Source organism: Ornithodoros turicata, chromosome 3 (assembly GCF_037126465.1).
Source record: "Ornithodoros turicata isolate Travis chromosome 3, ASM3712646v1, whole genome shotgun sequence".
Lineage (NCBI taxonomy): Eukaryota > Metazoa > Arthropoda > Arachnida > Ixodida > Argasidae > Ornithodoros > Ornithodoros turicata.
Window position 1 is genome coordinate 17,929,677 of NC_088203.1, and position 15,954 is coordinate 17,945,630.

The 15,954-nt window shown below is 45.7% G+C and overlaps 1 protein-coding gene and 1 long non-coding RNA gene across 5 annotated transcripts in view; one reads left to right on the plus strand and one right to left on the minus strand.

Moving 5' to 3' along the window:
* Positions 1-58: 58 nt before the first annotated feature.
* LOC135388243 (uncharacterized) lies at positions 59-4,968 on the plus strand. 4 transcript variants are annotated; one of them, XR_010421314.1, is made up of 3 exons: positions 59-317; positions 408-557; positions 4,696-4,968. It is a non-coding gene; the product is annotated as an uncharacterized LOC135388243 (long non-coding RNA). The 4 variants fall into 4 exon arrangements; XR_010421315.1 differs by lacking the exon at positions 4,696-4,968 and adding an exon at positions 1,344-1,551; XR_010421312.1 differs by lacking the exon at positions 4,696-4,968 and adding an exon at positions 649-761.
* Positions 4,426-15,954, minus strand: part of LOC135388242 (uncharacterized) — a 42,531-nt gene continuing 31,002 nt past the window's right edge. The window contains exons 3-5 of the mRNA XM_064617656.1: positions 8,426-8,562; positions 5,721-5,825; positions 4,426-4,940 (exon numbers count right to left, since the gene is read on the minus strand). Of these exons, the coding sequence (XP_064473726.1) occupies positions 4,924-4,940; positions 5,721-5,825; positions 8,426-8,562 (259 nt within the window). The 3' untranslated portion in view covers positions 4,426-4,923. The remainder of the gene's footprint in view (positions 4,941-5,720; positions 5,826-8,425; positions 8,563-15,954) is intronic.

A 15,954-nucleotide genomic window follows, 5' to 3' on the forward strand; every position in this document is an offset into this window, starting at 1 on the left:
CTCCTCTCATATATAGCTAGCGTTCAGGAAAATCCACGCCTATGACCCCCATCTGGTACTGGCCAATCGCCCTTAGTGGATAACGGCCATTTCCCCGAGAATGAAGAAGAAGAAGGAGGGTTAGTATGAATCGCAGGCTGACCTGAGGAAGAACTGTGCCCTCTGCAAAGTGTGCCTGTGGGAAACCCGTGGGATGCCTCAGGCATAGCATGGGAGCAGCAACTGCCGGTATTCTATCCGATACAACTCCAAACGCACGAGCACCTATATGCCAATGTTTCGCTGTGTTCCAAGTCGCTACGAGCTGAACACTCAAGGTAAAGACGCTCACTCTCCGTATTGTTGCTACCTGTTTAATAACGATGTTCAGACATTCGTTTCGGACAAAGCAAAAACGATCTCTCTAGCAGCAACGCCAGAAAGACGACAAAGATGCAGTTTATTTTATACAAGGTGGGGTGGCACGGTTATATTCTTCATCTAAATGCAAGGCCGCTGAAGAAAGCACTAACTTCACAAGAATGCACCAAGTGTACTGTCCTTAGCGCATCAAATATGTGAGTAGACTGGATTTCTCTGTCCAAGTACAGCGAAGGGAAATCTGTATCTGCTGTTCCGAACATAGTTCTTCTAGACCATGTATTGCAGGTTCTGGGGAAGAAGCACTATTTCCTAACATGATTTGGAGACAAACGAAAGCGGCACACTTCTCTGTTTTGTGGTCCTCCAAACATATCGCGGAATAAAACATCAGCATGTGATCGTCTTGTTTTACCAAGGGCAAGAATGAGTATGCAACAACACCATCTGGATTGAAGAAGGGCTACTCGATACTTCCATCCGGCACGTGCACCAGTAATGTTCGTGTTGTTTGCTACAGCGAATCACCGCGAACGATTCCAACGGCCTAACGATACCTATAGCTACATGAGGCTGCCCGTGCTGCTGAAGCTACTCGTATTCGTGACAACGATCGCTGAATGTGCGATTCTGACTAGAGAGACTACAACAACGTGGAATATCCAGTAGGCCTTGCTTAATCTTGATGGCGACGATACAGGCCTTATGTAATCCAATACACTGTCAAAGCGTACCGTCAGCTTGTCGCATAGTGAAATATCTATGTTCTTGTTTTCGAAGTGTATTCTGTCCCAAACTGTTCCCTGATACCGCGCCCAAACAATGGAATTTAATATATTTGACTAGCCTGTTGTTCCTGCATTGATGATGTGATAATAAGGAACTCGGCTAAAAAGCAGATACGTAGGTAACGAGGGCACGAATTATACCACGTAACCAATTTGTCCACCGTGAATGTTTCCTGCACTTTTTCCCACTTGTAGTCTGGACTGGGCTATCATATTCCGAGCATAGGTGGGGTCCAAACCTGAATGAGTGCGGCACAAACTTGCCAGAGAACTACCCCTGTTTAAAAACACCATACAGGATACTCGAGGTTACCCAAGACAAGGTACGGGACTTCAAATGAAGTTAAAATTAATAAAATATTGTTTGGAAACTGAATTATGTGTTGGAGGACGTGATATACGCTAAAAATTCATATGAAGTTCTCATTTGGTCCTTTGTTTCGTCGTTTCTTTCTCTGTCTTCGTCGACAAATCGTGACAATTAAAACACTGCCGTCTTAAGATTACCCAATGCCATATACCGCTTTTTTTTACGGGTTTGCATAGTTTCGTGGCACTATAAACTTTATTACGATATTTATTTTTCCCGATTTTTACAATTTGGGAGCATAACATGCACTTCTGTTATGAAGGGAAATGCCTGTCGTCCCTTCATACTCGTAGTTCCTTACCGGTTCCCTGGATTTTCTACCCTTCTATGCCCTTCTGTTATTACACACTTCCAATGAATATCCCTTCTAGAAATTAATCTCGAAGAGTCACCGATGCCCCGAGAGCTCTAGAAAATGATGTAATAGGGTATTCACAATGTATAGGAACGAGCGGTTTCTTTTTATTTTTATTATTTATTTTTTGCATAACAAGACTAGGAATCTGGAAATTTTTGACAGGATTTTCGAACACTACATACAGCGTCGACGAGAGTTTCGGCCTCCGCCGTATCCTGCAGCATTTTTTTACGAAAAGGCAAACGGAAGAAAATACGGCACTTTCATTTGGGTAGCCCTGTACTTTGAAGAAAAAAAAAATCTGCTATATATTTATCCTCTACAAAAATTTCTGCTCAACTTTCGACAGGGAGGCGTCGCCGTTGCTCAAAACAAGGAACCGTCCTGTCATTTACACAGTTCTGTCCGTTGCCCCCGAGTCAATCTTTACTCAGCATGCCCCTGTTGTGGTAAAAGCAGCGTGACTTGCAAACATTTTACGCCCTATACCGTTCGCATAGTTCATCCCTCTGCCGTGGATGTCGCTCTATCCTGCAATCCCTACATTCGCTTTGTCTTGAACTACTTGCCGTGCTGGACCTGCGAGCAACTACGATACGAGAATATATTCTAATGGCAAAATATGTCATCGAGCGCAAGCAGAAAAATACTTTTAGACAGCATATATTACAGGGTTGACGATGCAAATGGACAGTTTCCGTCAAACCGTTCAAACATTAGATGTCGAGCTAAAGCTACAAAGGCAACGTCTCTGTAGACTTTTGGGTCCGCATGGAGCTAGGTGATTACTTTGATGACAAAAACACGCGAAATATTTCTGAGGTTTGCACGCAATCTTTCGTGCAATCTCTTTTTCGTGGTATGCAGTGATGACGGGAGTGATTAGTCACTCTGTATGCGTCTTCCTGTCTAGGTTACGCTTTCATGTGGGGCTTGGAATAACAGTAATATGTTGCGAAAATGCCATCGTTTCTAAGTTTCTTTGGCATAGCGGCTGCAATGCCATGTGCCTGCTGAACGAAACAGGCTTCTTCCTGCTGGGTTAGCTTGTAACTCTAAACGTGCTGCGTTTAGTGTGCGAGTAATGATTACACGCTAACCGTTTACGCCTTTTTTTTTAATTTTCTTTTTCTCACGGCAATTAGACTACCGCCTTGTGTGGCGGAGGCTCTCGCTCCTACAGTCGAGTGGCAAGATGTCAGAAGAGGCCACGACAGAAAGTAAGCCGTTTGAAGAAGGCAAGCAAGCGGTTTGACGGATATTTTATAAAATTGTTATCTCCGTAACTTCCGTTTAGCGTGGCTCAAATCTAAGCTGGGTAATAAAAGCTCCGGGTTTTAGTGTGGTGGGTGTAAAGCAAAGCAGCATAGCTGGACTTTGTGTTGCTTGTAGCACCTATGGTACGGTAAGGGTGATGGAGCTCTAGGTAACGTCGCGAGAAATAAAATGTCGAAATGGAGCACCCAACTCTATATAAAAGCTTATTCGATTATCGCACTAGTACCGCACCGTATTGCTCTTAAATAGTGACTTGATAAAGAGTATCGGTGCTGATAGCAAAAATGAGCGCGAACTACGACGACGATCAATAAGTTACCCGGTGACACATTGGTCACAAGGCGCAACTAAAGTTCTGCAGTGTAAATCGCAACACTACACCATATTGCTGAACTGTGAAGCTAGGTTGTAGCGCTTAATCTCCACTCCCTTTTTCCTCGTGACGTTCCCGCAATGCCCCAGCAACAAAGGGAGCCTGATCATTCAATGGTGACTGAATGACCATTGATATCAGTGGTCATTGGACATGCGGTGTGGCGCCATCCGGCGTGTAACGTGTTCACTTCTCGAGCAGCATTGGATCCAGTGATTCCTGGGTGGTTGACACGTTGTACGCTGGGCGGCGCTACGCTCATGTTCAATGCCCGTTGGGGTTAATGATCATTGGGACTCCCCATGTGACCAAGTCACCCTAATAGGTCGACTATCAGGAGTATCATAACCAGTGTACGTTGCCTACCACACCTACTTCCTACTGGAAAGCGTTCATGGCAGTGCTTATTTCGCACACATTTCTGATCTACAGACTTCTCTGATAGTGCTCCACACTTTACAGAAAGCGATTTGATATCTCTACAAATTCCAGGTGAGCTCGACAATAAATAACTTTGAGCCGGGAAAGCTTTCGGAATTCGAGTGGCGGCAGTGACTGAAGCACCTGACCTGTGTCCTTCTGACTAATCCTCTCGGTGTCAATATCCTCTGAGTGAATACCGTACGAGTGTCATTTATGAGGTGCGGTGGTGAAAAATTGTGGCCATACCGCGATAAATATGTCTAATACGTACAAAGCTTGCACGATATAAAACTGTTAGGGGTCAGTTTGCGTTCGCAGTAATGATACTTACGACAGGCTAACCCTAGCTTTGCGAATGCTTTGATTTCGCGCATAAATGTAGTTCGCGGAAAACAGCGTAAAGTGCAAGTTCACTTGGAGTGCATCATTGTAAACCACGCGACAACCCGCAATAAGATTATGAAAACCATGCGAATATCATATTTCCATTTTATCAGTTACCACCAGGAAGCATTGCGTATTAGTTCATAAACATTAAAAAATCCCACTGTCGAACTTCACTTCTAATCAACCTAAGTGAGCATATGAATACTATTGCTTTTTTTTTCTCATCATCCATCCCAGATTTCCATAATTCCTAGCACCAAGCCTCTGTGAGAGGCTTTGTGTATTATCTATTCGACTATATCGAGAAGAATATGTCGACATTTCCTAAAGTTAGATGTGGGCCACATATTTCTTACAGGGCAGTGGATAACAGCAATATATCAACAACGTCTGTGATGGACTCGCTTTGTGTTTCATGCATGCTATCACGGAGGAAGCTCGTGTGAAGAATGTTTGGTCTGAAGGCTTTGGTGTTTGACTAAATCTGTATGCATGTCAGCCAGCCACGTCCACGACTTTCAGGGACGAAACCAGAATGCAGTTCTTCGCTTGTACTTTTTCTTGTCTTGGCAGCGCCTTGGAGCCTCTACACTGCTGCTACGCCTGTGGAAATAAAATAATATTAGGATTACCAATTGTTGGAGCTATTGAAAGCTAATTGAGGATGATGACATGAATCTACATTAGCCGCAGCGGTGTCAACGCCCTACCGCATGGTACATAATTATACATACATTATACATACATTACACATACATTATACATACATTATACATACATAATTATACATACATTACACCTGTACATTGAAGTTTGCTAATACTACTGTCACATTAGCGCCCCAGGCACAGTTGAGTTCAACTGTAGTTGCATCGGTGGACTTTCAAGTGAACCCTTCAATGACATTTGCACATGCACAATGTCTGCCCCCATGAACAGCTGCTCCGGCGATTCATGGTGGTGGTGGTGCCGAAAGAGCTCGCCGTTGTCTGTCTCATAGAGGTGGGAAACGTAACGACTAACGCTCTGGGGGGATGTACGTCTTGGGCCGACTTCTAAGGCAACTGTGCCCACATATGTGTGACAACGTCTTAGGAAAACCCAGGAAAAACCTCAGACACCACAGTCGGCATCCGGATTCGAACGCGGGTACCTCCCAATCTCGACGTGACATGGCGATGACGATTCATAAGCTTCTGCACAATAATACTCCCAGACACTGTGCCGTTGACCAACAAGAGTTAATGTGGGACGATGACGATAACACTTGTAGTCTGAACGCCTAACGGAACTAAAGAGTCAGAAGCAGAAAAGTATCCCTGCATTATCGTATATGGTAGCAGCTTTAACAAAGCGTTGTCACGGTAAGACTTTGGTCCTTACCGTCTGACGTAGGTGTTCCATTCGTTGACGCTAGGGGAGCGAAACTCTTCTTGTTGCCTGGAGATTCTGTTGGGACTGTTTCCATTACGAAGTCTTCAGATTTGTCTGCAGAAGTCAGTAACGTTGGAATATGCATCTCTTTAGTACACAGTGGAACATCAACAACAGATACATGACGATGATCATGACACTGACTCTATCATGACATGATTGTTTCACTGCAGTGGAACAGCAACAACAACAAATAGATTATGGCGAAGACATGGGGCGCTGTACCCTGCCCCAGTGCAAAGTGCAACAGCACCCAATCCAAATTCGATTTTCCACATTATATACCTTAGTGTCAGAAAGCAAAACAAAAATGCACGAGCACATTTTGCTTTCTTTTTATTTTCGTGTTAATTCATAAAGCACAGATGAGAATTAACATGAGAAACCAACACGGCCAAAGGTTCGCTCTACTCAAATTCTTTTTTTGTAGTTATTTTTATACGTGTCGTGGTTCGAGAGATGTAAGCCCCCGAGCACACGCAGTGATTTATCCAGTGCCCCCCCCCCCTTAAATTTTTGGAGTCACCCCCTAACTTTTCCTTTACGACATAGCTATAATGATAACTTCCCCCATTTCTTTTTCTCTCTTGTCTTTTTTTTTTTTTTTTTTTTGCTACACACCCCCATTTTTGCGATTCTGGATGAACTACTGAGCAGACGTACGCTAGCGGGGCGAGAAGTAGGGATATTCCTTATTGGTAGTTTTGAGCATATGACCTCTCCCGCGCTGCCCCACTGGTGTAAACGACAGCAGTGACGTCAGTGGCTAATGAGTATCGCGACACTATGCACGCTTATTACCCTTTTGCTGTGAAACTTGACGCACAGGTCTACAATGATGCAAATATAATTGACTTTTAACATTTATTTGGTATGACTTAGGACGAGTTATCCTAACCCGTTGAAAGGCGTACTATAGAGTGTAAAAATTTCTCCTCGGGGAATGAAAGATGATGTTACCTTGACACCAACACAAAAGGAAAGGGATTCATCGGTTGAGTCGTTCGTGATTTATAATCGATAGAAAAAACGCAATGGACCATTTCTGGGTACGCGTATGCGCATGCCCAGCCACTTCTGGCGGCAGCCGCCATGTTTGATGACATGAAAACATGCTGTAGGTATGGTGAGCTAGAAGGACCTTCTAGCTCACCTTCTAGCTCACCATACTGTAGGCTGTGATGCGAGCTGGCGAAGCTTTTTCTCGCAATGCCTATAATGTGTCAACTGCCGAAACATGAAAGGCATAAATGTCGGCCGTATGGTTCTTCCGTTTCCCACAGTACAAGCACCACCGAAAGAAGCGGGAGCCTTGCATTCGCGCTGTTGGGCGCATGAAGAAAGATGGTTTCGTGTGGATGACGACGAAGCACTCACGTGTCACGCTTTCCGTCCTCAACATCTTTCTCTTTGCCGGTGTTGGCGCATGCGCTTTGAAGCTTCCCCCCAATGCCTGTAATGTGTTCTGTCGAACTGTACGAGCGTCGCCATGATAGTTGGCATGAAAACATGGCGTGTTATGAATATGCCTTATCAAGTTCTCGTGTGTTTTTTGGGGAGCATCACGTCTTGTGTGCTTCCACAGGAGCAGGCTATACCATACAAATGTTATCCTGCTGTATCGTCAAAAAATGCCAGCTACGCCCACGTTGTGTTAATTTGTCGTCGTCTTTTCATCATGTCGTCTCTCGCCGCCAGGAGCGACGCTTACATGGAAATGGCCCATTGAGGCTTTCCCTCTTCCTCTTCTAAGCAAGAGGGCGGAACAATGCTGTGGCGGGCTCTCATTGGTCGCCCCAAACGATCTGTGCAATGGTCGCGGAAGGATCGTTTGAGGAGGCCAATCCGAGGCCTCTCTGCATTGTCGCACTTCTTGAGAAGGACAGGAAGAGGGAAAGTTCCAATTGCGTTTTTAATGCGTTAGCATTAGACTCCTCGGTACGCAAGAATCGCGGCGTGGTCTGTCTGTAGCCGCATGCGCGATGTGTGGAGAAGGAAGGATAGAAGGAGAGGGCGCGTGGAGAATGCACGACGCTTCGCACCGGCTAGGGCAGCTGTGGTGGTCGACAGGTTCGGACGTGTCAGAGTGGTCGCGCCATGGGTTATGAAAGCTGTGCGTAGGAGCACCGGCGAAAAAAGGCAGAGGCTGCGGGACGGCGCCGCCAAGCTGAGTCGGAGGAAGCCCGAAAGGCTCGTTTGGCTGCGGATGCCGTCTTGCGTTAGCGTTGTGAAGAGTCGTTGAAGGGATATGTAGCATTGTGAAGGGGAGCTCCAAAGGGGTTTTCAAGTTTTTTTCTATCGATCATAAACTACGAACGACGCAACCTATGAATCCCGTTGCTTTAGTCTTGACGTCAAGATAATAACATCGTTCATTCCGCGAGGAAAAACTTTTTAACGTTAGTGTCCCTTTAAGTAATAGCAGTAGATCGTTTTCCTTAGCAGACTGAAGACTTACCGAGACTGATGCCTAGAAGAAATATATGTATACAGTGCGGTTCGGGACAAAAGTAACAGGGTAAAACAGCTATATAGCGTAAATACGTATTTGACACTGTTTTCCTCCTGCCAGGTTTGGCTGCTTTATGTGCGTGATAGATACCTGCCGTATATTTTTCATAGTCACATCTCGGTTCATGCTGAAATTCACTTACGGTTTGGAATGTCGTGGGAATATTGCGATCTGCATGCGCTGTACAATGGACAGCGCGCCCAGAAACAGCAGATTATGACGACGAGAGTTAGCACGAAGCACGTCACTGTCACAGAGACTGCGATAATGGTTGCCACCCTGAAAATAGAAGGAACAAACCGAGTTGTATGCTGTTAATGACACGGTTGCATGTAATCTCCAGCTCGTGGCGGAGCGATCCACCGGCGGTGTCGCGCACGATGGACTTACACCAGAGCCGCATATTAAAAGGGAGTCTGGCCATTAATGGGTCATGCCTATACCTGAAGCTCCATCCGCTTTTTCAGCTTTCTGACCAATGACGTCTTGAAATATAGGACACTATCAATCAACCTACCCTCACTATTTGTTTCACTATCCGACATGGGCAGCGCCATTATGGGTGGCAAGTGGATTGTATTGGATTGAAATGGATACCTCTCGCTATCTGCAAAACTCGTGGATATTTGGTGCAAATTTGATGGACGCCACATAGGCTGCGCAAGGCACGTTGGGATTTTCGTCTGCTTCCGTCGTTGTACCGCCGCCGGCAGAGCCACCTGCTGGTACACATCCTGTCGTCGGTACGATTTTTTAACTTATCTACATGAATAGTTAGAATAAAAAAGGCAAGTGTAGCGGCGCTAGTGGGATGGTTGGCGGATACCGAGAGCACGGCCTCAGTGATTCTTCTGACTGATTCGTCTGGAAGCACAGCTTCCAACATGAACTGCTTTGTTCCTATTTCCTTTTATTAGGCTGTTGTTATACCGCGCATATCGGCTCAACTGGCGACGAGGATGGGATTGCTGTCTGGAAATGCGACGAAATGGGGACGAAACTCTAGCGCCTACCACGGGCACAGGTCCCGATGGTGCTGTCCGAAGGTTTCGCAGTCCCGGGAGATTCGATCCAGAGAAGAAGACTGGAAGCTTTATGAGATTCGTTCCCAGGCATCGCTACAAGTAGCAAGGCTCACTCACACAGACGACGCAGGGTCACAGACGAGGCGAAGGGTCACAGACGACGCAGACAAATGTGGACTTCTAATTTCGGCGCTCAGTCCGGATGTCTTCAAACGGCTCTACAACTTGTTGCAGCCTCGAAACATCACAGAGGTATCGTTCTCAGAGATTACTCCGAGTTGTCTGAGCACCTTACGCACGAAAGCTTAAAGGAGTTTGAAAGGTACAAACTCTTCTCCACGCATCAACAAGATGGCGAATCAGTCAGGGACTTCGTTCAGCGATTATCTGCAGTCAGTTCTCGTTTCGAATACGAAAAGGAAACGGATGTCCGAGCATGCTCATTGCTCACTGCGTTCATCATTGGCCTTAATGACACTCGTCTTCGTGTCCTGCTTGTGTTGGAAACGAAATTGACGTTAGAATCGGCGATTAGGCTGGCTGAATGCTGCTTAGCCGCGGAGGCTGAATCCAAGCGACTACATATGTGGAGACGGATGTGCACAAGGTGGCAAATAGGAACGCCAGCAGCGCGGCTTGCTACAGATGTACCCAACCCCCCCCCAACCCAACCCCCCCCTACCCAACCCCCTCCAAGAATCACGTAGGCTCCGCACAGAAGAGTGTCATGCCGGTGGGAAGACGGGCCATATTGCAAAAATGTGTCGTTCTTCTGGACCACAGATGAAACAAAAGAAGGGTAAAAGGGTCACGAAGGTAAAGCTTGTGCCTGATGTGTTCCTCGCTGACGAAGAAGATGGCAAGTTCCTGACTTGCAGCGTCGAGGGCAATGAGGTTGTGTGTTGCAGGTAGATACTGGAACCCGAGCAACACTGCTGGACGACCGCACTTAGAAGAAACTGGGCGAGCCATGGCTACGTTCATCTCCATACTGCTTACGTGCTTTTAACAAGGACGAAATTCCACTTCGTGGAGCGGCGGACCTTAAGGCTCCCATCGGTGGAAAAGAAGAGATACTGCAAGCTCTCTTCACCAGAATGCACCATACCAACCTTCTTGTACGAGAGTGGATTCGTAAGCTTGGCGTAAACCTCAACGAGCTATTTCTATTTCTATTTATCTCATTTCCAAAAATACAGAAATGAGGTCCAAGTACAAAAGGCGGAGCCTGACGAGGTACCTGGACCGACAAACAGGAATGCATACAGACAAACATAAACAGTCGGCGGATATCTGTGCGCCATTACAGTGTCTATTGCAACGTGATTATGCAGTAGTAACATTGATAACATTTTTCACATGTACAGTACAAGTACTCCACTGTTCGTGGATGTTCATCTCTCACCTAGATGGTACACACAAAAGAGAAAAAAGAAATACAGCGCTGTGCAAAGTGTCCTTTAGCCAAAGGCACACGCAACCATACTAAGGTTTACCATTTTAAAATAGCTTAATGTTATAATTGACATCTAAATATGAACGGAAGAGTCCTCTGAACTGTGCCTGTGTGTACTCAGGCTTTACAAAATTTGCAAATTTGTTTAAAAATTGAGGCACTAGATAGGCCATGGATTGATACCCGTAGTTGGTTCGCACACATGGCGTTCTGTAATTTCTGAAGTGCCTTAGCCCATACGTCGTGGTTTTAGTTGTAAGGTTTATGCGATTTTCCTTAACTTCTTTATGAATATGAATTCCGAGTTTTAAAATGAACATTTGTTTAACAGTAAGAATGTGAGCGTCGGAAAAGAGGTCTGGAGAAGGAGTAAAGAAGTCGGCATTTGTTAGAAAACGTATTGCTCTTCTCTGGAGAATGTGTAATTTGCCTAGGTTATTTGCTGATGTGTTGCCCCATACTAACAGGCAGTAGGAGAGTTTGGAATCGACAAGTGCGTAATAAATATTGCTCATGAGCCACCTTGGCAGTGCTCTTCTAATACGACTGATAGCACCGATTACCTTGGATAGTTGTTTTGTAAGGTGATCAACATGCGTATTCCATAATAAATTCTCGTGAAACCATACGCCGAGGAATTTTATCTCAGAAACCTGTTCTAAGGGAATCGCATTAATGCTTAGCGAGAACGTCGGGTCGGAGACCTTGTTGATAGATCGAAATATTATGAATTTCGTCTTGCTGACATTTACCCTTAATCGATTTGCTGCTAGCCATCTGGAAAGGTGTTCTAGATAGCTGTTTATCAACGTGGCAAGGTGTGACAGGCTATGGTGGGAAAAAAAGATGTTAGTATCGTCGGCATACAAAATTATATCTGGTGTGTTAGGAATGGAGACGATGTCATTGATGTAAAGAAGGAATAAGAGTGGACCCAGAATGGATCCCTGGGGTACCCCGTACTTTATTAAAAGCTTATTAGATTCATAACCATGAAGCTTGACGTATTGGAAGCGCTCAGACAGATAGCTTTTTATTAATTCGTGAATCTTCCCGCGTAAACCATAGGAATAACATTTTCGCAGTAAAATATCATGCTGTATCGAGTCAAACGCCTTTCTTAGGTCTAGGAATATGCCTACAGTATACCGGTTATCTTCTATATTTTCCACAATCTGGTCTCTGATTCTCATTAATGCGGTTTCAGTGGATTTCCCTTTCTGAAATCCATATTGTGCGTTTGTTATTATGTTATGTTTCAAAAGGAATCTGGTGAGTCTGTCATTTATTATTCTCTCCACCACTTTTGAAAAGAGTGGCAAAACGGATATTGGGCGGTAGTCATTGAGGTCATTTCCATCTCCTCCTTTGCAAATTAGTGTAACTTTGGCCATTTTTAATGCGTCAGGGAAGGTACCCGTTTCTAAAATATTATTATACAAGTAGCAGAGCTTGTCACTAATAAGTGGCAATATGTGCTTTATTGGCTTTACTTTAAGGTCGTCGACGCCAGCAGCCAGCGAATTATCTAATCCGCACAATATCCCCTCAATCTCGGCAACTGTAGCCGGATAAAGATAGACAGAACTCACAGGGAACCAGCCAACGAAGGTTGTAGAACTGGGATCTGCGCTATCTGTTGCCCCAACATTGACAAAATGGTTATTAACCATGTTAGCTAGTTCTAAGCCCTGATACGATATAGAGTCAATGGTTAGTTCTGTAGGGAGCGGTGGTGGGGTGTTACCAAATGCTAAGCTCTTCACAGTTCTCCAGACTTTCTGTGGGTTGTTCCGCTCATTTGTAAAATACCGCGCGTAGTATTCTTCCTTCGCTCTCTTTGTATCCGTGGCTAACTGGTTACGAATGTGTTTGAATTCCTGCCATATCATGCCATCACGCGTTTTTAGGAACCGTTGAAAGAGCTTGTTCTTTGCGGTGATGCGTGAGTAAAGTTCTCTAGTTATCCAAGGCTTCCTTATTTTTTTGGATCGGTGTCTACGCGTTAGTTATTTGTTGGCAAGATATCTGGAGGAGTGGGAGTTGACAAGATCAGTTCGATGTCGACGTTGGAGAAACCTCTGGCAACGTAGTCCAATTCGCAGTCAGCGGGGAAGATGTACTAAAACGTTAGTTCACCTTCATCTCAAACAGGACGCCCGACCAAGGTTCTTTAAGTTCCGCCCCATTCCATTTGCGACTCGGGAGGCAGTTGCAGCTGATCTGGATCGTCAAGTCAAGAACGGCGCTTTGAAACCTGCCGAAGTCTCGGAATGGGCCACTCTCATTGTAGTCGTTCCGAATCCAAATGGGGCTGTAAGAGTTTGTGTGGATTTAAGTGTTACGATGAGTCCCCTGATCGAGATTACGCAGCATCCCATACTACGGCCAGAGGAACTCTTGGCAACGCTAAACGGGGGCGAGAAATTTTTCAAACTAGATTTGTCCAAGGCGTTCCCCCAGATGCAAATAAACTCTTGGTCATCAACACTTATAAAGGTCTATATCAGTTCAACCAAATGCCGTTCAGAATCGCGTCTGCACCAGCGGTGTTTCAACGTATCATGGAACAGGTGAGTACCTTGACCTTGACAGGTGAGTACCTCTGACACCCGCCGAATCAAGGTACGCCCAGATAGAACGGGAAGCTCTCGCCATAATTTCTGGTGTCAAGAAATTTCACCAATACCTTTGGGGGAGGAGGTTTACGCTCTTCACAGACCGCAAGCCTCTAACAGTGATTTTGGGTCGTCCAAAGGCATCCCCGTTACTACAGCCAGCCGCTTGCAACGCTCGCCTATCATCCTTATGAGTTACACATTTGGCGTCCAGTTCAAGTCGGCATTGAACATCGCAAATGCTGACGGTCTTTCAAGACTTCCAGAAGGGCCTGATCTGCAATTTGATCAGCAAATGCAACATGGTATTTTCAACGTCGAGGATGAAGAAACAAATGCTGTCCAAGATTTTCGGATGTCAACCCTTCCGGTCACCACGAAGCGGATCGCTGAAGCCACACAAGAAGATTCATGTTTAAAAGAAGTAATACAGTTTATTACAAACGGCTGGCATGAGAGAACCGAACCTCACTTCGCACCATATTTTCAACGACGAGCGGAGCTGACGACTCACAGAGGATGCATACTTCTAGGATTACGTACTGTAGTTCCTGACAAGTGTCGCGTGCAGCTACTGAACACTTTTCATGACTGTCATGTCGGGTAGACAAAGATGCTTGCCCGCTCATACATGTGGTGGCCAAGCCTCGATAAAGATACCGAAACCACAGTGAGACGTTGTCATCAGTGTGCAGCCATACCAGCCCAGGAGTCCCCGGTTCCACTTCATCAGTGGGAGCCCCCCGACAAACCCTGGTTTCGACTACATGCAGACTTTGCAGAGATGCATGGGAAACATTACCTCGTAATAACAGACGCATTCAATAAGTGGTGCTGCCTATAGCAGCATCTTGAGCAACGGGGACAATAGATGCAATGAAAGACATTTTCGTGCAGCATGGGCTTCCACAGGTTCTGGCGACAGATAATGGACCTCCCTTCACCAGTCAACAGTTTAATGCCTTCCTTGCTGAACTTGGAGTTCATCACGTTCGGACGCCTCCGTATCATCCTAAGTCCAACGGACAAGCCGAGAACTTCGTACGAACATTCAAGACAGCGCTATCTCGCTCAGCAACGGAGGGGAGAGAAACCTTCAGTAAGTTCCTGTTCAAATACCGAGTAACGCCGCATGCATCTACAGGACGTCCACCGTGCGAGCGGCTCAACAGCATGCACTATTGGTCTGTGTTGAGTGATGTTAGGCCCTGTGATCCTTTCTCGATTCCCAATGCATGGATGCTGGTGCCAGAGAACGAGAAAAGCGTTGTCATGATAAACGGGCACGGGAGCGATCGTTTGCATGCGTGTGGATGTTTGACCTACAGAGAAAAGGTCACTGGAATACCGGAAACATTATTGTAAAGGAAGCGAGAGTGATCCTCCACGTGCGGAATGCTGATGGGAAGGTTCATCGTGTAGATAAAGACCATCTTAAGCTCAGAGAATCTTTGGAATCGTGAGAAAGCGAATTTTCAAAGATAGTGACAGATCGACATCTTGTGCTCGAGGAACCGGAATCTCCTTTACCATTTCCTGAAGTGGAAGACCCGCCATTGGATGACGGAAATCGTCATACGTCCTTGAGTACCAATGGATGGGCAAGCTATCGCACCTTCGAGTGAGGCAACACCGACAGGTGGCAATACACGCCAATACCCCTTGAGAATCCGTCGTCCCGTTGACCGCTATTTCTCGACCTAAAGGGGGAGGTATTGTAGTGGCGCTAGTGGGGTGCTTGGCGGACACCGAAGACGATGCGCGAGAGCACGGTCTCAGTGATTCTTCTGACTGATTCGTCTGGGAGCACAGCTTCCAACATGAATCTTGTTCCTATTTCCTTTTATTAAACTGTTGTTATCGCCGAGACTGGGAGGTGACACGGGTTCGAATCCTGTCACCGGTTGTGCTGTCACAGGTTTTCCCTGGGATTTCCGAAGACTTTCCAGATGAATGTCGGCACAGTCCTCCCTGAAGTCGGCCCAGGACGCATACTAACACCTCTGTCCCCCACTGCTTCCTGCTGTCCTCTCTCCACCTATCCACGTCTATACGCCGCTCATAGCCACAGTTGCTTCGCGGCGCTAACAACGAAAAAAAAAAAGAAACTGTTGTTATACCACGCATATCGGCTATCTCAGCAAAAATGTTCATATCCATCAGCTTCAGTAATTAATTTTAAAATTGTGCAGCACAGTGCCGTTTTTGTTGTGATTTCCTTGTGATCGCCGTGTTCACTAGGCCTAACATTGACGACAAAACCTATTATTTTTGGTTGTACATCGATAGCGGATATCAGTTAAAACTGATTTTCGAGAAACGTATATGATGATTTAGATCTGCAGCGTAAAATCAGAGTAGTCTGTGATTTTTTTTTTTTTTTGCACGAAATTCCCGCATCACCGTTTTTGTTTTCATCGCCATTTTGGGTAGTAGTAAGGTGTCATGGCGACCCCCGTGGTTACATGCAAACCTATCAGAGGCACGGAACTGTGACTGACAGGTCGAGCCTCTTTTTGGGACTCCTCCCAAAGGCCAGACTCGCTTTTAATATGCGGCTCTTACTTACACC